Below are 27,563 nucleotides of genomic sequence, written 5' to 3'. Positions count from 1 at the left end.
AAAACCAGTTTCAGCAGCTTGCTGTAACGCTACAGGAGGCATAGGAGTACAAATGGAAAAAAAGTTTTAAGAAAAGCATCTAAAAATAGTATCCTTGCAATAACTGTCATTCATTTTCAGTGGCAAATTATTATATATCAGGAGGGTGAGAAATTATTCTAACTTAGAACAAACCTAAAAAGGCAGACCAGATCAGAGAGGCATCCAGGAGCATCAGGTTGACATGCCCACATGCCTCAGCCTAAGCCCAGTGGAGGTAGGAAGAAGAGCAGAGTGGAGGTTAAGGAGACTGCCCTGGACACAAGGTCACTGTCATAGCCATGGCAGCTGTGCTCCCTATGTGGAAACAGCTGTACCACAACTTGAATAAGATAAAACAATGAAAAAAAAAAAATCGCTCACGCAGAAGAATATTGAAGTGGGAAACAGAGACACTGAAACCCTAAGGTGCAGGGATTAAACTGCCAGAGAAGCAAGCTCCCTTTTTTATGCATTAACTAAACCACATATTAGTATCACCAGCATGACTTTAGACTCAAGCTTTCAACTGCCAGTGATTTATTCCAATCTAGGGAAATCAGCAAAATCTGCTTTTTGCAGCCAGAGTCATTGAATAATCTCACAACAAAGTCAGAAAAGTCTATCAAGGACCTCAGCAGCATTCCAGCTGTACAGTTCCATATTAGTGAGTTATGTTCAATTGTAGACTGGTTTTCATTAAGCTGTGTTGTTGTGTTCTACTCCTGCTGCCACCACAAACCAGAGGGAATTTGCATGTGAACACAGTATTTCATCTCAGCTTGTTTTTCTGCATGAACAATTGGGTTTTAATAAATTCACTGAAAACCAAATATTAAAATAAACAAGCTGCAGAGTGATAACTGGGATAGCAATAAATTGTGCTTTTTGATGGTTCCTGAATACTGGTAAATGTTGAAAGATACATGGTACTGCTGTCATTGGTCCTTCATGCCTTGTTTTAGGAAAGCCTATTCTGCTTCTGTGTCTGAATGCTACAGATAAACAGCTGTAAATCAACCTCACCAAAATGGCATTTTCCTGGCAGTAAGGGGAGCTGAGTGGGAGTCTCAGTATGGTGAGAATGTCTATCAGATGCTCCAAAACCTGCTTTGATGCACTGGAGGTAAAGTGAAGGACCGTATCTTACTGTTTGAGTTTGTCAGAGCAAAACTGGTTTGTAGAGCTTCCAAGTTCTGCAACTGTTGCAGAACTCATGGTGCTCACTCATAGTTTTCCCATTTCCCTCCTTGATTTTTGCACTCCTTAAGGCCACCTTTAAAACCCGATCAGAAAATTAGGTGATGATGAAGTCAGCTATTTGCATTTTGTTCATTTTGTACAGTACAGACTGGAATAAACTTGTAGTATGCTTGATCAGGTTTTTGCACCTGCTTCCTATCTGCTTTTATTATCCCAAATAATGAAAAATTTTTAACCTCAAATTATTAGGATGCTGCTATTTCTGAGACTATATCACACACCATCATCCAGCTGAACATCCACAGTCAGCTTGAACACTCCTGCTTTACATTCTGAGATCTGAAGATGGCATAACCACCAGCAGAGTTCTGTCTGGGTTCTTAAGAGCTTCTCAGCACTTCTTTAATATTACTTTGATTTACTTTTTTTTTTTTTTTTTTTTTTTTTTTTTAAGAAGTGATACCTACATCTTGTGTTAGTATTTATGACCACAAGAAGACTATTGCTACTGCAACAACTCTATTGCTACAGTAGTTCTGCAAAGTAATAAGCAAATGGCCTGAAATCATCCCTTCTTATACTCACCTCATCCTCAAAGGTATCTGCATTACCTACAAAGTAACTCTTTTTATTCATTTAAATTTTAGAAATTATCAGCAAAAATAGAGAAGCATAAAATTATTTTATATTCGTGGTGCACTAACAAAGCTTCTCACCTTTTAGGTTTCCTGCACATAGAATTCTGTGGGTCTTTTGCTTTTGGGATTCTCGCCATATAATGCATCCCACATTTGATCCCCTTAGCAGATTCAGATGTACCAACAAAAATTTGTAAATGTTATTGTTATTTTTTTGTAGCATTAACATAGGGAAATACTTAAATTTGAAGGAATTGTTCTTTCAAAGATAAAATTACACTTTTTTCAAATTTATGTATTTATTATTTTCTGAGCTCTTAGGAAGAAAATTCTGCTTCTCTGAAGAATAAGGCTGGACTGGATTCAATTCCACCCTGTTTGACAAATAATTTCAATGACTGATGTTGATTTTTTCTCACTTTGCCAATTTTATTTGAACTGCCTGTTGTTTTAAATGCTCCAAGAGATTTTCATAAAAGACATATTTTTTGCATGTGCAGTAGTTTTCCTAGTTTTATAGAATTATAGGAAAGACATACTTGGAATTTGAAAATTGCTTGCTAAATATCTTGGAAGTAGTCTTTCTCTTGTGAAAATTAAAGAATTTGATGGAGCAATTAATTCGATTGATGGTGTTAGCACTCATTGTAGTGGTATTCTAACACACGGTGGAATTTGTCAGAATATACATGACATTCTTATAATCTCTGGCCAGACAGTTTAAGTAGTTTAAAGAGAAATGCTGCAAGGCAACCAAAAAGCAAAACCCAAAAGAGAATGGCTCGTAGAATAGGAAGGCACCTTTGCCCATTGCACACTGCCTACATCACCAGAAAAAGCCAGGCAGCTGCTGGAGGTTTCAGCAAAACAGCCTTTTGTACTGCGACGAGAATTCATAAACAGAGGCCAGGAGATGAACCTGTGTCTGCAGCAGAAACAAACAGTGAACTATTTGTGATAAACACAGCCGCCTCTTTGATGATATCCCACGACTGTCTATGCTAATGAGCACCTCCAGGTAAAAAAGATAATGTTAATAAAACCTCTACTCTGCTTTCCTTGGAAACAGCCACTTGTGGCACTCGAAGCAGCTCTCTGCTTCCACCCTCACATACCTTCAGCCTGTAGCCAAGAGCAGCTTCCTGCAATTTATTAAATTAGCTCTTTAGAAGAACCCCTTAAACACACTCATTCTAAGCAGGTTTTCTCTACTAAGTCTGGGCCAGCAGGGCAGGGCAGGAGAGTGCAGCTGAAAGAAGGTAAGGTTGGCAGGAGTGACAGGAGGTGCTAAGTACTGGGAGTGGAGCAGGGCTGCCTTTGAGCTTTTTCTTTTTATATTCTCCCCTAAATGGAACAGCTCAGATGCAGCAGAAAGGTTTTTTTCATACGTCCTTTCCCTCCACCCAGAGCTTACTATTGGGTGGTGCATAACAGTAACTTCTGTAGGAAAAATGATAATGATAATAAAATGAAAATGATAATAAAAAGAGTAGCTGCCAAGACCGGAGGTCTGATAATAACCATCTGGGGGCAGAGCTTGGTTCAGTGGCTCCATGTTCAGGTGCTCTTAGACAGCCATAGCCTGAAATCACACCAGGTAAATGAACAATTTCTTTTCCCACTACTGAAAGAAAGTAATCTGGGAGAACAGCAGTCTAGCAGGAAAAATCAGAAGAAAACTGCACTTGGTAGTGGAAAGACACGTGCAGTTCAGCCCGTTCCAGAGCAATAAGCATTATTACTTGAGCTTTAAAGAAACTAATTCTTAGGACAACTTTTTTTTCGTTTTTTCATGGAAGACATTGATACAATCTAAGTCGTGATATAAGACCAGCAAATTATGTCTCCTAGGTTATCACAGCAACCAGAGGCAATCACTGTCCATGAACAACTTGACACAAGCTGGCAAAATGTGCATTGGCTCTCTATGAAAGAGAGAAGCAACAATTCCACAAAAGCAGACTGCAGTTGATTAAAAAGAGGAACAAAGTTCAGATTAACAACCAATATGTTTAGTCAGCAAGCCCCTCCCAACACTGAGGCTACCACATGCTTAGTTTTCTTTTCTTTTGCTTTGTATACAGTCATCAAAGCAATTAGTGTTAGGACTTTGCTATCACTGTAAACAGAATTGGCTACTTTTGTCAACTCACACTACTGTGCTCTGCTACCATGACAATGAAGTGGAAATTTCATCCTCCTAAGCATAAAATGGAAAAAATTAAAATAAGCAACAGAAAGCAACATAAAAGTGTCTTTCAACACCATTTCTTCCTGAATGGGAGAAGCCAGATGCTGGGCAGGTACTAAACCCCTGCTGGCTTTTGTGTCTGGCAGCCTGCTCATAATGTGATCCTAATCCTTCAATTCATACTTCAGCTAAATACATACTTAAAACATGAGAAATGTGCTGCAGAAGTGATTGAACAACCAGCTCTGTAGTTAATAACCCAATAAATACTCTCCAAAGCATTTGCTGCCACAGCTTGGCCTTTCCAGTATGCCTGGACAGCATAAACTGGAGTGCAATTCTGGAGTGCAGATAGATGGAGCCTGAAAACTAGGAACTATTTCCTGGGCAGTAAATCTCTGTCTGCATTGAGGTCTTCTTAACATATTCACCACTTGTGTATAACACAAGTGCATCCAAACAGTCATTCCAGTTTAGATACAAAGACTACAAAATCTTGTTTTCTCTGCATTAGTCTTCTCCCTACTGCCACTGCTCAGAAAAGTTCCCCTGGCTAGGATTTTCTTTTTCACTTGGTATGGAAAGGTCCAGCAAAACACATAAACCAAAACCCACTATTCTAAGTATGGGCATGCTATTTTGGATAGGAATATGATATATATGATAAGAAAGGATATGCTCCATTACAGATTTTATATGTATTTCCCCTTTCAACTTCATAGCACATTAATGTGCTAATAGAAGCTGGAACTCTAAAGGAAGAAAGACTGATTCTCAGAAGAAATATTTAAAAAGTCACTAATTGAGTGGGGAATTTTTTCAGATTGAAGCCTAGATGGGGAAGACAGACACATGGCAAGATTATGAGCAGGTTCATCCTCTCAGAAGAGATCTCTCTAGCTGGTCTTCTGGAACAAAGGGGTCTGACTGACAATGCATTTACTTTACTGCACCCCAATCAGGCAAGTTCTGGAACCACCATTTCTTCACACAGAGTTGATATAAAAGCATTTAGCTTGCAGGATCTTACTGGAATTCCTGATTGGTATTTTAAGAGGAAACTGGAGAAAGTATTTAATGTACTGATTAATCAAAGTTGTGGCTTGCATCAAAACCCACCCTTCTATGACTGAGCAACTGGTATGTTTGAGACAAGCTCCTTATAGAAACAAGTTAATATTTAAAATCTGCTCAGGCACTCTGATTAGTGTCTTTTACTATGCCAGATCAAGCAGTCCTCATTTGTGACTGAGCTGATGGACTGCTTGTGGAGTGCAGGGGAAAGCTGATAATGATGGGATACAAAAGCAGCACTGACATACTTACAGTTGCATTTCTTCTGAACAAATCTGAGCTTGCATGCTGTTCTGTAGGTGGACAAACGAATGCGATCCAAATCTTGAGCCCCTGGTGGAAGAGAATAACAGTGACATTTGTATGAAATATGACCTATGTGTCTCTTTGCTAGCAGGGAAGCCAGAGAACAAAGGGGACACATGAGCTGACTCTGTTTAATAATTTTCAAGGCTCTTTCCTTTGCAGGGAATGTGGAGAGGGGTGAGGAGTATGAAGGGGAATGGCAGGAGCTACAGTGTGAGAAGACTTCTGTAAAAGAAGGCAAGGAATAGTCAGCCCACTGTGTCTGTCACTTTGAAGAACAATCTGGTCAAGCTGCAGGCTAAAAGACACTGGCCAGGCTCCAACATCAGAGAAAATCTCCATCTAATTTTAATATTTAACAACAAAGCCCATAACAAGTATCTTTGGCTGACATGCCAGATCAGACCAAGGTACTGCCAGCAAACCAAATTAGAAACAATATCATGCTGTAAAGAAAAGACTGACAGCAATCTGCAGAAGGGGGCAAAATAATGAAAGCATGTCAGACTTTCACCATTCCACATCGGTGTGTCCTCAGAGGGTCAGCTCTCTATTTCACACATAGCTTGGGCCCTGGCTGCTCCAATTTAAAGGTCTGGCAACATTTCCAAAGCAGCTGTCCAAGAGATGAGATGGATATAAACTGAATGGTAGCTACTTCACATAAAAAGCACAGCACCAAGGGACCAGGATGGGGGCAGAACCTGGCACAGTGTGTTTAGGCCTGCTGATGATGTGCACCACTCCCAAAACCCTCAAAAAGGAGATGAAGAGATTGTGCTTTAAATCTTTCTCCCTCTTGGTTGGTAGGTTTTACATAAGAAGCGTTGCCTTCACTATGGCCTATGAAACACAAGACTGCTTATTAATTGTACCACACATTTCAGGGAAACGCATTTAATTCAATTTCTATGTATTTGCCTTTTCTCTGGTTGGCTCTGTTACAGGAGTAAAACCTGTTCTATACAATTGAGCAAGGTACCAAGTTAAAAAACAAAACAAAACAAACAGGCTTTTTTTTTTTTTTTTAAGGATCCATCTGCACAAAACACATGCAAACAAAGTATAATCAGGCTGTAAGAGAAATGGAGTGGAATATGGCCATTCTCAGTAGGCCATCTGAATGAGAAGCCCTCAGTTTGGAGAGCTCAGAAGCAGAGATGCAAGGCATTCAGTCACTTCTGGGATCACCCCTGGAGAACAGTCCTGAGCACATTTAATTCACCAGCACAGACCTGGCCTTTCAGTGTGCACAGCTGCTCAAGTCCCAGCAATGCTCATCTTGGTCTCCACCAGAAGAAGGGGGAGATGGTTTGTCATTTTTTACTACATCGCAAGGGAAAAATAATAGGGAGCACAACGATTACAGACAGAATTTAGATAAACCCAGTAGCAGGGTGACAGCCTCAGACTTCATCCATAACAGAATTTCCTTGAGAAATAGTGGATTGTTTGTACGAGAAATAAGAGGCGATTGTCAAGAGAACCGCAGGAACATTGTTAATGTGGTACATCCCTGACACACTGCTCTGCAGGGAACAGAGCTTCACAAGAAACTATAAAAAAATGTGCTGAAGTGTGGTATGTGGCATATGACTCCTTGTTCTGTGTCTGGCTGGGATGGAGTTAATTTTCTTTATAGCAGCCTGTGTGGTGCTATGTTTTAAATCTGTATCTAAAAAAAAGAGCTGGTAGCACACCCATTCAACACACATTCCAGCAATTGCTGAACGGTGTTTACACAGCATCCAGGCCTTTCTCTTTCCTACACTGTCCCTTCCCAGAGTCAGCTGGGGATGGGCAACAGGTTGGGAGGGGACACAGCCAGGACAGATGACCCTACTTGGCAAAAAGGACAGTCCATAACATATAAGATCATGCTCAACAATAAAGCTGGAGTAGGGAAAGAAATGGGTGATGAGTTTTGTCTTCCAGGGTAGACATTGCTTGGAGATGGGCTGGGCACCGGTCTGGTTTTTGAGAGGTGGTGAGTAACCACTTCTGCATCACTTGTTGTTGCTATTGGGTTTTGTTGTATTTTTTTTCCTCTCTCTTTCCATCACTTAATCAACTGTCTTTATCTCAAGCCATGGGTTTTCTCATTTTATTCCTCCCTGTATTTTTTCCCATCCTAGTGGGGGCTGGCTGGAATTAAGCAAATGTCTGCTTGAGTGCTTAGCAGATGTCTGGGGTCAACTCTCTACAGATACCCCCTAAAAGATGTAGTCATTTAGAGACCTTTATCCCTTTTCATTGCTACCTGTATATTGCAGCATTTTTGTCTCAGGAAACTATTGATTAAAATACTACAATCACCAAATCTGATGCAGAAACTCCCTCTCTGCTGCTATCTGGTCAAATCAGCACATTTTCCTGAAGTTTTGGCCTCATGCAATTAAGCCACTTGTGAAACACAGGTATCAGTTACTTGAGGAGGAAAGCTTGCATAAAGTTTACTGACACTGCATTGTAACCTGCTTGGTCTGTCAGAGCAAAACATTCCTAGGAAGTACTTACGCATTTCTGCAAACAGCTGCCTTCTCTCTGCCATGGTATTTCCTCTTTTCCCACAATCTTCAATCATTCTGCAAAACAAAATCATGTGAAAATATTGAGTATTATTCCCAGACTGAACACACAGACAAAAGCATCTGTAATAGATCCTGGAGAACCTTTGATCTTGGCTGGTGCTCCACGTGTACCCAATGCCTTTTGCCAGTCTCTCTGTGGCAAGGTTTGCAGAGAAGTTGGTCCCCAAATTGTCCTCCATTCCCTAGACTCTGCTTTCAAGCATTTGTTTTCCTTCTCCCTCTCACTCTCCCAAAGGCAATGTTCAGTTTTTCTGCTTGATGTAACTAACTGACTTACATAACACAAGCTCTTAAATTCATTTTAGGCTTTCTTAAATAAGGAATCTTCAGTTTAAATTATGTAAGAGAGAAGAAATCATAAAAGATTTAGATATTATTTTATAGTTTAGAAAATGCCTTTCTAGCTAATTCTGCATGGAAGAGGCAAAATAAAATAACACAACAGCAACTAAATCTCTACTCCACAACATAATACCCCCCATTTAGTTAAGAAAATGCATTCAAAATATTCATTCAAATTCAGGACAGTATGGCTCTGACTAAATCAGCTCCAGTTATCGGCTCAGAAGTCAGGATATTTTTTTCTTCAGTTTTCAGATAAAAAATTCTTCAGAATATTTTGAAGAGCACTACTGTTGGATAGAACATAGAGAAAAGAGGTGGCTCCCTTCACAGCCAGCATTCAAACCATAAAAGACTAAAGCCTTCAGAGTGAAGATAAACAGCTTTAGCAGCACTCAAAGAATGAAGCCAGTGTCAGCATCACCACTTCCTATGGGTAATTACTCTAGCAAACCAATATCCTTTCCTTCCTGCCAAGTCTGGTTAGGGCTTCTGACCTGCATTGTAATTTATATCCTTATCTCAACTAGAGTGTGTAAAATAACACTGGACCACCTGGGATATAAATGAGTTGCTCTGTAGAGGCCTGCAGTTCAAAATACTCCACTGTATCCCACAGCAAGCTCACATATGTATTTAACAGGAAAGATAAAAGCACTGGATGCTGAAGTCTACAATCACCTAACAACTCAGGACAGAAAACAAGTTATCTTTTATTTCTCAAAGAAAGACAAATACATAAGAGGTGGGGCTTTTTTGTTGTTTGTTTTCCTTCAAAAAGGCACTGTCCAAATGAAGTGGTGGTACACTGTAACTGCCTTATCCAAATAATCTACTCAGTTCTCAGAGTACTAATAAAGGCTCTGTTAGAGTGCTACCTATGGTGGACACTGTGATATGAGCAGCAGTCCTACTAGGAAAGTAGGACTTTCCTAGTATTCCTGTTTGCAGGAATATTCAAGCTCATCCTTATGCCAGGAATGATAGAGATGTAGGTAGCCTGGCATTAAGTCTAAGCTAATATATCCTGCGTTTCTGCAGAGATAACAGCTTTCAATATTGTGCTTTACAGAAGTGGCCACACCAGCTCTGATCTGCAGGTAGGTGGCATCCTGCTTGCTGAGAGGAGCCTGGGAAGGCCCACATCTACCTGCAAAGCAAGAAGTACCATAAGACATGGCAGACCCAACCTGCATTCCAATTAGACAGCAAGTAGTGCTTTCTTTTGTACCTGGATCAGCATTAAATCTCAATCAGACAAAAGACTCTGCAATCCTACTAACCCCACCTTGAGTTCCCCACTCCTTTCTGTTTCTAATCAAATTCATAGTAGGAGACAGATTTGCCATGGTAAATGACCACATCTCACAGGACAGGGGAGTTAATAAAGGCCTTTGAAAAGACTGCATCATCTTTTACAAGGCAGAGCAGTTGAATGAATACTTAAGAGCAAATACAATTTTAGATTAACTTCTAGTGTCTGTAGAGTGGGTCACAGGGCATCATAATTTTCTCTGACTTCTCCTGTATTCAGAATTACTCTGTAGTGTGCAGCTGGTTTGCAGACTATATACTGCTGGGTTGTTCATATTAATTAACCAAAATTTGGTTATTTTGATTTTGGCACAAGGATTACATCTTATTTCAGTTTCTTGCTACAATTTACACCTGGATCTTAAAGATTTTTCTCCATTTATTAACTTGCTATTTTCACTCTACCAGTGTTCTCTAACATTCATAAAATTATCTCTGAGCTCACAGCGATTGCTGCAAACTTTAATGAAAACAAAAGGGGTGCAACTTTATTATCTCTTTCCTCATATGGCCTCTTGGATAAAAATAGTACTAAGCTATTGCTTTTACATATCTACAGAGCATCCTATGGAACACAGATCACCCGTGACTTTATTCATCATGCAGAAGAACCTTTCCAATCAAAATTAAATACAAAAAGGCATTTTTCAAAAAAATGCAAATGGCACAGCCATTTTCCACTTCCTTCAGAGAAGTGGAGGAAAAAGGTGTCCTTTCAGGGGGGTAAAAATTATTAACCAGTTTTCCCTTCTGAGCAGTTCATTCTCCCCTTATTTTTATTGTTGTTTTTATCTCCTTATATGAAATGTTCCTTGGACCTGTGATCATCATTTTTCAGAATGTCCCATTATCTACTGAAACTGAATCACCAGTTTCACTGCTGGGACTTAGGGGAATTATCAGGCCTGACAAATAACTTGATATACACACAACTCAGGCTTCCTTAAAGAGGGAAGAAACCTTGTATTTATATTTTTAAGACTCTCACTGTGCCAGATATTTCTCAGATTTTAAAACAGCTTTCATTCCAAATGACAGTCCTAGAGTCCTCTGCACCAGGGTATATTCCATTAGGCTAATGAGAACATTAGTGGTGGGAGTATTTTCAGACAGGTATCTTCTATCTTTCCTTTACATCTTTTCTCGATAGAAGAAAAATGGCAGATGATGCTCATCACAGTTGTTATTTTTGAGGTTTTGAACTCTACAATGTGCTACAGCCTTGGCTCAACTTATGCCATTGGTCACAGATGTTAGGCATCTCCCTTTCTAAGCTTGTTCACCTCGATACAGCTTACAGATAGACAGCTCAGCTCTTTAATTGAGATTACAGAGACTTGTGGGGGCTTGGGATGAGCTCAGATCAGTTCTGGGGCTGCCCAGCTGTGAGCTATTAACTGACTACAGTCATGTTCCAGTATTTCTCCTTTTTCTTATAACACATGTCAAATCATAGAAAAAAAATAATATGTGTTCTACATGGGAAAAGAGCAAATCACAAAGTGAACCTTCAGAATCACAGAACCACAGAATCAGAGAAAGGGAAGGGACCTCAAATGATCATTGAGTCCAACCCCCCTGCCAGACCAGGGTCACCTACAGGAGGTCACATAGGAATGTGTCCAGGTGGGATTTGAATGTCTCCAGAGAAGGAGACCTCACAACCTCCCTGGGCAGCCTGTTCCAGTGCTCTGTCACCCTCATGTTTATATGGAACCTCCTATGCTCAAGCTGATACGTATTGCCTCTTGCCCTATCATTGAGCATAACTGAGAAGAGCCTGGCACCATCCTCCTGCCTCTTTCCCTTTACATACTTATAAATATTAATGAGGTTCCCCTCATTCTCCTCCAAGCTGAAGAGCCCCAGCTCCCTCAGCCTTTCCTCATAAGGGAGACCTTCCACTTTCCTAATCATCTTGGAGGCTCTGTGCTGGACTCTTTCAAGCAGTTCCCTGTCCTTCTGGAACTGGGACAGAACTGGACACAATATTCCAGATGTGGCCTCACCAGGGCAGAGTAGAGGGGGGGGAGAACCTCTCTTGACCTACTAACCACCCCCCTTCTAATGCACCCCAGGATGCCATTGGCCTTCTTGGCCACAAGGGCACACTGCTGGCTCATGGTCATCCTTCTGCCCACCAGCACCCCCCGGGCCCTTTTCCCTGTGCTGCTCTCCAACAACTCAGTCCCCAGCCTGCACTTGGGGTTGTTCCTACCCAGTACTTCACAAAACAGAATAAGTTGTCAGAGACATGATTTTGAAAAATATTAACTGCTGTACACTCTTGCCACAGTAAGGATTAGATTATGTTTGTCTTCTCTTGATCTCTTCCACCATCTTTTTCCCTTTCACTTTTCTCCCCAGGAAATAGCTCCTCCACTGAAGGCAGGGAGAACACCTATTGTGCATCTAATTAAAATTCTTGTCACAGGCTAATTAGTAAGGTACCAATTAGCAAAGTATTAATGCTTCAATATATTACAGACATTCCAGAGCTGAAGTAATTCCAAACATAAGGCTTCCAGCCTCTGAAAAAGAAACTGTAGAGGTTTCATTTCTACAAGTGTTTCAAGCTGAAAACTTTTATGAACTAGTAGCACTTGATGGAAAATAATAAAATAATGTAGCTTCATAGAATGATAGAGTGGCTGGGGTTAGAAGGGACCTTAAAGATCATCTAGTTCCAACCCTCCTGCCCTGGGCAAGGACACCTTCCACAAGACCACAAAGCCCCATCTGACCTGGCCTTGAACACTTCCAGAAATGGGGCATTCACAGCTCCCCTGGGCAACCTGTTCCAGTGTTTCACCACCCTCATTGTAAAGAATTTCTTGTTTATATCTAATTTGAACTTACCCTCTTATATCTAATTTGAACTTACCCACTTTTACTTTAAAACCAGTAATCTCACCCCATCACTACAGGCTGATTTTAACTCTTGTGATTACAATTTTATGTTCATGCTTATGTACCAGAAGCAGCTGGTCTATTTTTTAAAAATATACTTTATTTCAGTAGAAAATCTGTGAGGGAAGATCATATAATATATGTCAGATGAGAACTAAATACTTAATTTTTCTTTGCTGTTGTGCTGCTTTATGAGTAATAATCTCTCATATATGTATATTTTCTTTTTTTTAGTATTTATACAGTAAACACTGTTTTTTACTAACCCCCACTTTATATCATCTTCTTTTAATTAGTGTATTTCCATTTCTTGAGTTATCTCCATGCATGGTAAAAACAATGCCTACAATAATTAAATCATTAGCTCCAACAAAACATAAAAAGAAGCAATTGCCTGCATACCTGGCACAGAAGCTCCCCTCTGGAGAGTTCCCTACACTTAAATGGACACTGTAAAATATTCCTGACACAAAAGTTGCAGTTTGATGTCTCTGAGGAAAGCCACCTCACTAACATTTCCACAAATCCCTGTCTTGTTTGTCCATGATGGATGAAGTGCCCTGGGGGAGGCGGGAACGATGCCAGTGAGGAAAATCATCTGCTAAAATTGATTAACTGTGGCATGAAAAATTGATAAAGTCCCATGTGATAGCTGTGATGCAGCTGTGTGTTTGACAAAAGAGGCTCCAAGTTCTGACCAGTGACATTCCTGACAGCCTTTTAGGCAGGATAAAACTTGGTTTTTCCATCAAAACAGGCACAGAGGAAAACTACAAACACTTTGTGTCTGCCCGGGTCTTGCCCAGTAGCACTTGCTGAGTGTTCTGGGATGCAACTTCTAGCTGCAAGTTTTACTCCAGAAGATTGGTAAAACCAACAGTGAGTATCTGGAGATGACATTTGGAAAAAGTACCATCATTTCGTAACAAATATTAACCAGGCTCAAGCATCCTTCACTCTGAGCAGCCTGTATTTCCCTAGTGAGGAAATCTCCAGCTCCTGATAAAAACATTTTTTTTTTTTTTTTCTCCTTCCATGAAATGTCAAATGTTAGATATTCTCTTTGGTATGCCTGGAAATCAGAACCATCAGGATGCAGGGAAATGTGCTGGTTTCTTGGTGACTATTATTTGTGCTGTTGACAAACCAGATGCTATTTTCTATGCAGCTGGTCAATATTTAAACCCAGCTTTCAGTAGACAACAGTAACATTTTTCAGCAGCACATATTTCTTGTCTGCCATTGCTTGGGACAGTTTTTATCAAAATGCTTTCCAAACATAACAAACTGCTATTCCTTTTCAGGATTTACCAGCATCAGAAATTTTGATTTATGATAATGAAAAAGCCATCTGGGGTCTAGCCTACATGAGGAACTTTGAAAATGCTCTATTCCACAGCTAGGTTTGCAGTGCTGTTCATGCAGGATTCATAGTGACACTAGAGGGAAGATTTCCTGTAGAACTCTTCTTCTTCTCCCATTTTCTCCCAATTCATCCCTGGTAGGTGGATGCTGCTCAGCTAAGTAGAGTTATGGCTGCTTTTTTTATAGTGAATTTGGTCTGGAGAACAGGGGGTTAAAGAGGATGGTGAGTCCTAGCTAAACCTGTACTTGTGAAGTCACCAGCCTCAGCAGTCCTTGAAGTTAATAACCAAAATCATGAAAGACCATTTCAGAGCCCTCTTCCTCTTAATGGATTTATTGGTGCCGTATGAATGTCTTGTTCCACATCTTTTAATGAAGCAGGTCCCTAATTGGTCTCTCAGCTTTACATTCCAGGACTAATCTCCAGCACTGTAACAAAATTGTTCAATATTCTTTCCCGCAGCTAGGTATAATTGCATTGCACTTACAGTGCTTGTTTGTATTTTATCTAGATGAGCATTTACAGTAAAAGAGGAAAATAGAGGCTGTTGCTAAGCTCATCTCCAACAGGAACCTCAGCAAGGCTGCCTCTTCTTATTCTTTGTCATATCTTGCAATTTTAATATTATAAAAAACCCGAAATTATCCTTTCATTTATACCTTTAGCAATACGTGTCTTTTCTTTATAAAAAATAATTTTCCAACTGTTTTTTTGCCAGCTCCCCTTTCTGGGAGCTTCGTATCCTTAGTAGAAAACTGTCAAAAATGCCTAATAAGGCACTCACTGCAACTTATTTTCACAACACTGAATCTTCAAGGAAGTCTGAATGCTGTGTGAATCATATCTTTGAGGTTTAAAAAATAAATTGTGAAGAGGTTCATTGCTAAAGAAAAAACAGGGCAATTTGAAGATACAAAACATGAGAGCCAAAATAGACCAATTTCATATATAACACTGTACCAAATCAGAACTTAAACAGAGGATGCTGCAACTGTTTGGCTTCAGGGAACAAAGGAACCACCAGCCATTCTGCATGTACATGGGGCATTATCAAAATTAGGGATTCAAAATGTTACTAACTAGGCCAAAATATATGCCCAAATCATTGTTTTTCTGCCTTTTATGCGTGCCTGTAAAACCAAATTTTCAGCTTTTCTGCAACATAAAGGACTTCTCTTGGATAACAGGGAATCTTACTGCTCCAGTCATGAAAGACTTTTAAGAAAAACAGTACTCAAGATTTACAATATATATGTGAAACTACCAAACTGTCTTACACTAATTGCTCAGATGTATTTTTCCAACCAAGCTCTTTTAAAGTCAGCCTTCCTGGCACTCTATAGGATGGAACACCAAAACAAAACAAATGTTTATTGCTTTAAATATGTTTTCACCCTTTGAGAGTATAAACGTGATCCACTAAAATCAAGTTGGTCAGCTCCAAAAAAATTTTCTTTGGTGTTTCATTACCATGACTTCTGATAAACAGTTCTGAAAAACAGGAGGGATTGATTTTAGCTAACTGGTACAGATTGAAATACAGCTTTTCAAAGTTCTATTCAAATGCTATTTTACAATTATAGTTCATCTAAGGTTTATTAAATCTTTTAAAACAAATAAAGCTGATATTGATTTCCTTTCCACATACACATGATGTTTCAGAGCCTTAGTTCGGCTGAGGGGTAGTAAGAAATAATCTCCCCAAACAGGCATTTCTTGTTTATTAAAGGGCACATTCTAAACAAAAAAAACCCCAAAACCCAGACAGAAAGGTTTGATACACAATGACAAACCTGCTTGTCTGATGTGTTAATCTTTTAACAGCATTTTGCCATGCCCTCATCAGGGACCTGAATATCTCCAAAATGATATTTTTTGCTACAACATATACTTTCCTTTCTACTATTTTCTAAAAAACATGATCAATAAAGTATTGATCACCTCTAAAGACTCAAATGTGCAATTCTACTTCTCTCAGTTGGTTAGGCAAAGAATAATTCACAAGGAAAACTGAAATGAAACTCAGGTGGTAAAAAGTTATAAGGACTTTATCACAGGAAGCATGCTATTGATATTCCAATACCTTGTTACTCTGGTCTTCTCTCAGGTCTTTTATTTGCCATTATAGAGACACAAAAGAGATTGCAGGAATTCACATATAATTAAACTCCTACTTAGTCAAAGGGATCTTTCTGTTCTTCTTGTGCTGCCATAATTAAATCCAAACTCATTTGAGTAAGCTGTCAGTGATACAATTGTGTTGGGAAGCATTTCCTGGCTTCTGCCAAGTTTAATAATAAAAGTTGTCAGTTTATGTAAACAGGGATTTTTTTATTATTTGCTGTAGGACAGTAAGCACTTTCATCTCTTTAGAATTATAAAAACATCTAAATAACCCAAATGGTAGCTGTAGAAAAAGATACATTCCTAGGCAGTTGAAATTATTGAGACCCTTTGTATGAACCGTGAAAATCTTTCACTAAAATTAAGTATTCCTGGATACTCAAAAAAATCAGTTAATAGAGAGGTTCTTGGCTTGGTCACCTTACCTGACCAAAAGTTTTGGCATCCAAAAAATTAATTGAGTAGCCATTGATTCAGAGAAGTTGAAAAAACACTATCAGCTTAGAATTTTCCATTAGTCAACTGAGAAACAAGAAGAGTTGATTTTTTTTTTTTCTTTTTATGCCTTAAATAGAACCTTTGGTCTTCTTCCACTTTTTAATTTTCTGAAACATAACTCAGAGATTCATGAAGAAGTAGTCTGAATTATTTCTATATAATGCTGCTAAAAATGAACCTTGAAAAACAATCCCACAAAAATCCAAGCCTCTCCAGGTCTCATTGCGGGGAAAATTGGAAAATAAATTACATATGAAGGAATGAGGAGGCACTGATGAAATTGTTCAAGTGTATTCTTTCATAGTGTTATCTGCTAATTTGTCTTGAAGTTTAGTGAGAGCAGGCACTGGGACAGTAGAATGGAAGTAGAATGGGAATTAATGAATTTATGAGCCTCTCTGGTTAAGTATACCTTCTGAGACAAAAAAAAAGCTTTGATTACTGAGTCTGTATGAATCTCATGCAGAGAGAAATCAGATCCTAAATGCAAGTAAGAGCAGCCTACAGGCTGATCTAATTAATATCTGAAGAAGGCATTTTTAGCAATTAGCTATTGTAAGGGAATGAGGAAATGGGAGATTTTCTCTTTTTTATCTGGTCAAATCCCTTCTGTGAGTGGCCTGGTGACTTGGGTAAATGTGATACAATTCAATCATTTTGGTGGCTGCATTCAGCTGAATATTCTTTTAAAGCAAACACCAACTTGTTCCTTTTAATTTTGTTTTCAAGTCCCAGATCACACTAAAGGAGACACATTTAAGTCTCTAAGTTTGTGGTGGGAAAACAAATTCCTTGTGCATTGTTAAATTGACTCCACTTGGCAGCCTAAGCTATAATAGCTCAGTCCTCAAGATATTCCAAAAGTCAGAATGATCAAAATCTGTGTCTCTACATTCTCATTCCATAACTGCCTGCCTTCGTATCCATGAATAACCACACAAGCAATACAGCAATACAGTCATTATATCCAGCAGAAACAGAACAGGTAGGCTGGCAGTGACACGTGCTAACTAACAGCAGAAAAAAAAATAAATTCAAGCATTGAGACATCTAAGTTTGTAAAAAATTAAGTGACAAGAAATTTCTGAGCCTTCTAATGGTGAACACATAGAAGAGACAAACACAGATGGGCTCCAGTTCAACAAAAGCTTTCTTTAATCTGTCCTTATTCTGCAAAGCCTTTACTTACACACTGAAATCAAAGCATATGCTTGAATTTTCTTGTGCTGACTGAGTACTTAGCTGAAGAACTATGAACTGCTGAACCAGGCTCAAGTTTTCCTACTTAGTCCTTAATAAGAACTTAACCAAAAGGACAGCCTACAAACTGTATGTATAAAAGGAAATGTACGTGGAAATGGCACTTCAAGGAGGGGGTTGAGTATCTCCCAGCACAAGACAGGCTTTGTCTCTGTGTCTGACAGAGAACATACCTCCTCCAAATGTGATCTGGAAGTTTACAGATTACTGAGGTCACTTGGAAAGCAAAAGGAATTAAAGAATTAAAGGGGAGGGTATAAGAAACACAAGAATCTTTCTGCTTTTCACCCTTTTCTTCTTCATTAGTTGGGTGTATGTTGAGATGATATTCAGGACATTTTTATAGAAATAAACCATGAAGAAAACTGACTTTTATGTCAGTTCATACATCACTGGGTATTCCTAAAGTATCCCACCGCAGAAGCTTAGCATAAGCTTTTATGTTACAAAACTGTCTTTGATGCAAATGTATTCTGTCTTTGCCTCCCAGCAAATTTAAGCCTGCCATTGCTGGGCTACTCTCACACAATAATACCATGCCCTTTCACATTAGTCTAGTTAACTCATTTCAGTGAATAATAAGGTGCAACTATTTATGAGGATGAGGAATTTTTGCAGAACTGTCCATTTCTTGTCTACAAGAAAGCAGGGGTAGAACTTTTTGCATGGGTGTGTAGTGAGAGGAAAAGGGGCAATGGTTTAAAACTTGAAGAGGGAGATTTAGATGAGTTATTAGAAGGAAATGAGGGTGGTGAGACACTGGAACAGGTTTCCCAGAGAATTTGTAGCTGCCCTCTCCCTGGAAGTGTTCAAGGCCGGGTTGGATGGGGCCTTGAGCAACCTGGCCTAGTGGGAGGTGTCCCTGCCCATGCAGGGGGGTTGGTCTTTAAGGTCCCTTCCAACCCAAACCACTCTACGATTCTATGATTTAATAAAAAGTCAGGCATCTCATTTCCTCACTACAACACCAATATGCTAGATGTAAGGCTGTGAAGGGCTGTAATAACTTGAAACAACTTCAGACAAAAAACACCCTAATTTCAACAGGTGAAGGATGACAGGAAATGAAAATAAATACAAACAGAAAAAAATGGACAGCTTGATATGCACTATTGCCTAGTTTATTTTCTCAAATAAAACCCCTAATATACCAAATTACTTTTAACTTAATTAAAATCTGACATTATTGTGTTAGGCAATAACATTATTACAACAGCACACAGAAGAAAATGAAATACAATATAATTACGTAGTCCCCTACACTTACCCAGAACAGAAAGCTAATGCTTGTAATATTGAATGCTAAGATACTGGCTGGGGTGCAAATGGACACAGCAAAACCAGGCTACATGTGATTCACTGATCCTGTTCTTTCCTCTCATATGCATTCTACTTCTAGCACTGCTTGGACTCTGCTAAACTTGAGTTACTGCTGTATATGCAAAGTATGCTTGAAGAGGAACAATTTTAATAAAACAGTATTAATTATATTGTGAAAGAACATTTAGGTGATAAAGTTCCTCAAATGCAGCATAAACATTTCAGTTGCTAGAAATATGCTCACAAGCAGACGTCTGTCTGGAGAAATTTCAGTGTCCCGAATTTACCTTTCCCACAGCAAGGAGGGAATGTGAAGAAAGCCAAGGGAAGCCCAGAAGCATGGCTAATCAGACTGGCAGTGATGGCTGCAAAGATTCCTGATGTGCTTTGAGATCCCCAAATGGCTGTTACATGAGATTTTTCTTCTGTTAAAATAAAGCAGATAGAGTCTGCTTAGAAACACTCATCTAAGGGTAGTCGAGACACGTAAGGATTGCTCTAGGATGCACAGATTGCACAGAACTTCTGTAGAAAAGTTACTTTTGTGCCACTAATGGCAGGTTAGAAGAGGTGACAAAACAGTCAAGACAGTCACACAACATTTTATGTCTGTATGTGCTTCTGTCATGCTCCACCAAAGACTAAAATTCCTCAGACTAATTTTACAATACCTCTTTCATTTGCAATGATCTCATTTTCCTCTTGTTCCTGTTGAGGTCTATTATTCTACATATATTTAGTAAAAACCCAACAGTTTACATTTAAAGGCACACATAAAACTGTAACAGGAGATGAACACTTTACATGCTGTGTCTCTCCCATTGCCAGAAGGACTTCCTGGCCTCAAACCAACCTTTGCACCTGTGCAAGGTAGCCTTTTACCCTGGGAGAACTGCTATGGACTTCAGTGAGGCTACTCAGTAAATGAACAGGGACTTTCCTGTCCTTATGTTACAGCTGCATTAGTAAGAGCTTTCTTCAAAGACCACACAACACAGGAGTTGTAGGTGAACTGCCTCAAGAACAACTGTGTGGAGCAAACCCCATCACTCAGCTCCCAGCTGTGGAGGTGCCATTTCCATGACCCACCACACTTATACAGGTACTTCCCAATGACAGATCATAAAAAATTAACATGGAGAAAGGCTCATGGACAGCAGAAGAATGGGAATGGATGGTCAGTATGAAAGCAAAGAGACGCTCTCCAAAAAAGCATGGGGAGTTAGGGCCTCCAGCAGCTTGCAAAGTGCTATATATTCTGGGAGAGAGAGCATTAATGCAAACAAGCTAATTTTTATGTGGCACAGATAAAACAGGTTCTGAACAGATAAACCATTGTACAGATATGTTCAGTAGCAGATATGTTCAGTAGCAGATACTGACCACCCATAACACACACCACAGCAGCCCAGGGGCTGCACCCCAGCCAGAGCTGCCAGCTAATTCATGCTTATTGCAAGGACACTGCAAATTTGTCCACAAGAGCCAGAGGATTATACATGAATCCTCTCAGAGAGCAGTAACCTCACTAGGCTTGGATTCTGACAAGAAAATTGTGTGTCACAGGTGAGAGGCTCATCTGGGTAATCACAACCAGCAGGTAGATACAGACCACTTCCACCCTCAGGGGCACAGTGTATAACCCATCCCACGGCAGAGCCAGCAGCCAGCTTGCCCATGGGATGCTCTGACCACAGGCTGAACAACTGCTTTCAAAGTGGTTCCCAATTTACTTCAGAGAGCAACAGAAACAGAGATGTCCATGTTAGCTGTGAATGCCACACCACTGCCTTGGCAAAATTATGTCCAATTTGAACCCCGGTGGTAAATGAAGCCGATCCTTAAATTAGTTCTGAGGCACCTAAATTGAAGTAGATTAAGGTGGTAATAAGCAGACTGAAACTAATTTCTGAAAACAAGAATAAGTGCATTTGCACCTCAGGTGTCACTTGCTTAAATCTGAGACCACCATGGCTGACATTCTGAGTAATTTTAGTCTGCATTATCAAAGGCATCACATCCGAGAAGGAAAGAAGAGACCTTCTCCCCTTGTTTGGCTGTGGTTCAACCAGACTCAACTATTACATTCTGGTTTTGGCACCAAGTTGTCTGGAAGCTATGGACAGAGCTGAAAGAGTGAGGAGGAGAGATGGGGAAATAGTCAGAAGGCGGAGACCGGAGGGTCTGATTTCTGGGAAGAGAGTAATATCAAATCTATACAGTTTTTTTAGATGCTGGTGAGCTGAGAATAAAATAGCTATCTGCTGTTTGTGCTGAGGAGAGAATTATAAGGTGTGATACACTGGGTTTAATTAGGAATAAAAGGAATGATATTTAAACACAGAAAATGTCCCATCTCAACAAGGGAACTCTGAAAGATGTATTAGGCTGTGGACAGTCTCTCAAGAGATATAGTGAATGCCCTACAGCCTGTGGCTTTTAAAACTACCCCAATTAATCTTTGAAATACATATTGTATGCCCATTTTCAAAACAGAGGCTCCAGAATTGTTTCTGGACACGACTCTCAGATAGTATAAAACATCATGTAGAGGAGTTTTATCAGCAGTGGCTAATCTGTTTCCCAATTGCATGTATGTTTTTGCCTCATATATTTCATATTTAGTTTATTAAAAATAAAAACTTTAAAAAAGCCTGTCTCATCAGCCACATCCTATTCCCCCACTTCTCTTTCTGCTTCACTGTCATCTTTCTTTTGTCCTTTCTCTCCCACACCATCCATTTGCTTCTATTGATTTTTGATTTCTCAGACTTGTCCTGTGTTAGATCACAAAGTTGTGATGTCCTCCAGCAGACTGCTCAGCAACAGCTAACCAAGATGCTTCTTGCTTCAGCCTGCAGTGTAAACAGAGAGGAAAGGAAGGGAGTAAACAGCACAGATGGATTTTGGGCCCTAGGCTCAGGTCTTTTCCTTGTATTAAACAGATGCCAAAGGATAAAATATGAAAAGGATTGAGACTTGTCAAACACCTCATTTACCCATGAGAAAGATCACAATAATACAGCACCCTATTCTGTAGTGAAGTGTACCAAAGACACAAGGCAAATAAAAGCAGGGCTGGGGTTGTGAAGAAACTGCCCCTCCCTTAGAAAAAGGAGCAGGCAAAAACTTTGTCTAAATGCCTTGACAGATATTCTTCACTTTCTACTAAAAGAAGTTCTGGCAGGTGATTTTTTTTTTGAACTGGACTAAATTAACTGGGAGCTTTTCCAAGTTGCTTGAGCTACAGGCAGAACCCGAACATAGCAGAACTCTATCAAGCAAATTCTCCCACTTCCCAGGTTGCAAACTTGCCCAATGACAGAGGAACACTCAACCAGTCCCCTGCAACAGAATGCTGCCCACCTTCCCACTTTGACCCTTGGATCAAGGAATGCTCAGCCTCACTGTTCCATCAGAAGTCAATAATATGAGGTACTGGCTTCAAGTACTACCAACTTACTTGGTTCCAAGCTAGGAACCAAACTGCAGCCAGGTAGCCAAGTCAAAATCATTCCAGATCAAAACCCTGAGAAGCAAAAAGACAAACCCAGGTCTAGGGGAAGACATCATCAGAGGTGGGGCTCTGCATCAGGAAACCAGGTGAATCCTGCGTAGTAGGGTCACAAGCAAAAGCAAGATAGAGATGCAGTGAAGTCAGCAGAAGGTCACAAAAGCATTTTGTCAGAGGAGCACCAGGTCTACAAAGAAAAGGAGGAAGGCTAATAGGTGAGATCAGTTAACATGGAAAAACTAGTGTAATTATGAGCTACACCTTCTGATAGGGTGAGTGGCCAGCCCTTAGCTCTTCTGAGCCTGCATCTGGCTTGTTCTGCCAAGGAGGCTGAATACAATTGCAGAGTTGAGGGTCTTGGAGAGGCTGGTGGAGCTGAGCAGGGCTTTTCGTCTCAACTGACTAAAGAACTTCCAGGAAGACAGTGTCCTTCATCCTTTAGCTGTAGGTTGAAGTCCTGAAAGCTGTCACCATGTGCTGTTTATGATCTCCCACACAAGAGCTTGCCTTTGGTCTCCACTGCTGCAGGGGGTTGGTGGCACCTCCCCAAGAGAATTGCTTTCTCTCCAGGATATTCAACCTGGCAAGGGCTGAAGCTGACCTGGAGGGTGTAGAAAGCTTCACAACACAACTGAAAATACTTCTCAAGCACCACCTGAATGACCTGAAATACCACAGTCCAGCTTGACTTTTCAGCTCAAAAATTCCCATTTCCAAACACTGGAGAGATAAAGGATCATTCTGTCTTCTCAGTCAATTGCCTATTGACACAGGTTATCAGTTATCTCAACTCTATTTCAGCTCTTCTAATACCTGCATTTCACTACAGATGCCCAGAGGCAAATGGTACTTAGGAATTAGGTGTGAATTCATTTCCAGAGGCACTGAAATGGATTTTACAAAATCTATTGGGTAAATATTTAGCTGCAGGCCTGGTTCTAAGCATGTCTGTGGAGGTGCAGTTTTACAACACAAACAAGTTTGACAGGGAGAACTTGAAAGAGCCAGAAAGGCTTTATTCTGCAGCTGCTTACAATTTTATTTTACTTATTTATTTTATTAACAATTCTGCCACTCGTTCCTCATTGTACACGAGCCAGAGAGGAGAGATACCTTTGACTGGAACAGATGTAGATGCTGTAAAGTACTGAAATATTTGGCAAAATATTTTGGCAAAAAGACAAAAAGGCCTTTTGGTGGTGTTCCTAGTGTATACCTCATTTTTCTGCAGCTGAGAAGAAACACTGCAAGGATTTTCACTCGCAATGTCCAACACCAGGAGATCACCACCTAATGCACAACATCGGAGATTTGGGTAAGGTAGAAAATAACTATAGGGTAACTAAAAAACTATAGGGTAGCACTTGTGAAGGTAAGCATTTGTATTTCAGTTGTATGAGCTGGCTACAAAATCAAGCAGAAACCCCAAAGGGTCTCTTGGGAAGCCAGTGTGGAGCAGATCCTACTCTGAATTAGCAGCAACCCTGAAAGTCTTTCAAATACACAGTTTCTGATAGAGTCAGTCTGCCTGCAAAAGTTTTAACATAGCAGCCATGGAGCTATAAATAACCTGCAGGATTAATAAGGTCATAGTAATGAGGGCAAAAAACACGTAATGGGAACCCTTCAAACTTTATTCTAATCTAAGAGCTGGCATTAGGAAGAAAACCAATACGTATTTTTGAAAATCATGTTAGCTTTATATGAAAAATAATCAAGGTTGAGATGCAAATACCTTATTTCAGCTCATTTCAGAATGATCTGCTGAAATGTCACTTTCTTAGGGGGTAGACTAGAAATCATTAAAAAGCATTTAGCATTTTGTAAGATTATAAATTAATAAAACTGTAAAAATACATACACATAAAAATTATAAACTAATGTACTTTAAAAAGAAAGAGTTGGAGAATCTTTTTTAAGCCCCTGGAAGTTGCTGCATCTGCCAGCAACGGTTCATGACATCAGCTGAATTTTTGAGCAGTGCCAAAAACTCAGATCTTGGAACATTTTTACATGAGCTACTCTGAAGATGAGGAATACTGAGCAACAACTCCAAGGTTTCATATGTGAATATTTTCTGTTCACATCTTAGATTTCAACAGAAAACCTAAGTACAAATACAACAAACAAAAAAAAAAACCAACCCAAAGGCATTTTATCAGACTTCAGTAATATATTTGCTAAGACAAAAACCACACATCACGTAATCTTTGTCTTGACTGTTCAGTTTTTGATAAGGCAAAGGATTAGGAAAAAACTAAATACAGTACTCTCTCAAATGTCCAAAGAAAAGATGTTTCCATTCTCTTCATGTACCCCAAACAAACAGAGATCACATCTGCACACATTTAGTTAGATCAGGATAAAAGTGAATTTGTTTTATATTTATTTCCTTAGTACTGTAAACGTTGACTGCAAAACAGGTAACACCTGAATTGTATATGGGATAGAAAACCTTGTAAGATTTAATCTTTAAAGCTCCCTATGGGTAATAAGAACACAAAATAATCTTTTCTGCTGTATTCTTATCCAGCAAAAAGATTTTTGTGCATATTTCCTGTCCTTCTAAGGAAAATACAGCATCTGGACTTTCTCTGTCCAGGTCCAAAGGTTTTTTACTTGCTCTTGAAAACATGGATCTACCAGCAACAAATGCAAACTTCAGTATGTACATCAGTTTATGATAATATTTATGGGGGAAAATACAGGATGTGGAAAGAAAGAGACTTCAACTTACTCTTCTCACCCTTTGTAGAGGGTGACTTTAAAAAAGAAAAATGTCTTTTCTTTCTTCTCAGTAAATAGTTCTCTTGTATTCCAGTCAGGTAATAAGATGGGAAAGTAAATATTTGCCCTTTAAAAGAAAGGATTTAGTTTTTTTCAGGGGCTGGGCCAAAATTTGGCCCAGAATGATGAAGAGCAGACACTTGAAGAGATTTGTGTTCAAGGGCTCATGGCCAGAGTTACCATGAGTACTGGAGCAAAATATTGTGGCAGATTTCTCTTGGCTGAAAGAAGAGAATTTTTTTTTTTTTTTAGACATAGCATCCTGGTGTAATCTCTGCTTCTTCCTTAAGGACATCCATTTAAAAATGCAATAGCACTTGCTCTACTGCTTGAAGGCTCCCAAACCATCTCCCCCAGGATCAACACTTGGAACTAGACAAGCCTGACAATGGTCCTTGCTCCTCAGATTTCCACAGGAAAAAAAAAAAAAAGGCAGAACAAATGTCTGTCTGTGCAATCAGTTTTAAAAATGAAAAGCCATTTATTTTGAGTATTTCCATGACTTAAGTAATTGCAGACTTATTACCTTCAGTTGATCCCCAATCCCAAGTTTTGAAGTTGCTACAATATATTTTCAAAACTACAGTCTGAATTCATCTTACGGAAACCATCTTGCACTGAACTTGAAAGCCTCAGTAAATAGGTCTGAAACATCTCCTTCTAAAACGGGGAGTTGAAGCCTCTTGAAATCTACCTGGAGGTTTTTTTGCTTCAGTCCTGTCAAGTGAAACCCCTTCTCATTTGGGAACCAAAGGCAGTGGCTGCTGTGCCCAGCCTGCTTGTCCTGCACAGATTAACACTTCACTGCTGGCCTAACATCTAGCCTAAAGATTGGGAACTTTCAAGTAGCTTTTTTTTTCCAAAACAGTACATTCAGAGAAGAAAGGGAAATAGAAAGGCATTTGTTTGCATGTGTAAATAGCAAAAGCTCTTCACCTTCCACATGGAGAGTTTAATCCCAGTTCCACTTGAAACTATGGAAAGGCTTTCACTGATTTAAATGACAATGAAGTCAGTCTTGCCAGGATTTTACCCATGTTTAATTTTAGCTATACTGGCCTGTGTTTTAAAAAGTAATCTATGATTTAGGATACCTCTGATTCGGGACATATTGCAAGATGTCCATTAGGTGTCTGCCTTTCACAAAGGAAGAGTTCTCATTCTCCCCCCACCACCACCAAAATCAAGCTGGGCAATCAAAATGAACATCATCTTTTGAAAACAGAGTCTAGTCTGCATGTTTGTCTGTTTTGTAGTGTTGCAGTGTTAAAATTAGAATGCTGCAAGGTTAAATTATAATGTGAACTGATTCCCAATCAAGGGGGAGCCAAGACAACAAAACAGCAACATCAGAAACAATTGATAAGCAATGAATGATGGCAATGTGTGGCTCCAGTCAAGTCTGTTCTTTAATTACTGTAGGATTCTCAATGAAAAAGATGGCATTTATTATAAACGACACAATTTTGTTCATCTTAAGTGGCTGATGTGAAATATACAACGATGGGAGATTTTACACATCACTAGATCAGATCACTTTTCCCACATCTTTATCCACTTCAGATAATTTTGGATTTAAAATTACATGCTGTTTTACAAAGGTAGGAAATTAATCTAATGACCTTGATTTAATAATTTCAGTCACTGATTCCAGTAAAAGCAATCTATCCCTTAGCTGCCTATCCTTAACTGATAGGAAAAGTGTACCTACCAAAGTGAATATAGAAGAGAGAACAGAAAGGCACAGAAACTGCAAAGGCACTCCCAGAAGAGAGAGGTGAAAACTATCAGTTATTTTTATGAAATAAATCATGGTGTAGGAAAAAAAGCAAGTTATTTTAAAATGCAGGCATAACCACTTAAACTCTTCTTCCTGGCCTGCAGGTGCTTTGATACACCAATATTTCATCTGATACAACAGGAATTTAAAGGGGCAGTGCTCTAATTAGCAATACCTCATGTGGTCCTGCCCTTTGTGAGGAACTGCAAAAACCAGGTGGAGTATGTTGAGGACAGAAGAGAGGCATGGTCTGTTCTGCCTTCAGCACACCAGTGGCACCTTTCTGGTCACATCTGACCAGCTGGAGTAGAAGAGAAGCTGAATCAG

At 39.5% G+C, this 27,563-nt stretch overlaps 1 protein-coding gene across 40 annotated transcripts in view; it reads right to left on the bottom strand.

Moving 5' to 3' along the window:
- The window catches only part of DTNA (dystrobrevin alpha), a 228,030-nt gene that overhangs the window by 88,769 nt on the left and 111,698 nt on the right, over positions 1 to 27,563 (bottom strand). For all 40 annotated transcript variants that reach the window (XM_071737490.1, XM_071737488.1, XM_071737484.1 and 37 more), the window contains 2 exons: positions 7,948 to 8,015; positions 5,377 to 5,457 (listed from right to left, as the gene is read on the bottom strand). In XM_071737490.1, the coding sequence (XP_071593591.1) occupies positions 5,377 to 5,457; positions 7,948 to 8,014 (148 nt within the window). In that variant the 5' untranslated portion in view covers position 8,015. Of the gene's footprint in view, positions 1 to 5,376; positions 5,458 to 7,947; positions 8,016 to 27,563 lie in introns of those variants that run through there.

This window comes from Heliangelus exortis, chromosome 2 (genome assembly GCF_036169615.1).
Source record: "Heliangelus exortis chromosome 2, bHelExo1.hap1, whole genome shotgun sequence".
Lineage (NCBI taxonomy): Eukaryota > Metazoa > Chordata > Aves > Apodiformes > Trochilidae > Heliangelus > Heliangelus exortis.
This window is presented reverse-complemented; position numbering and strand designations above follow the sequence as displayed.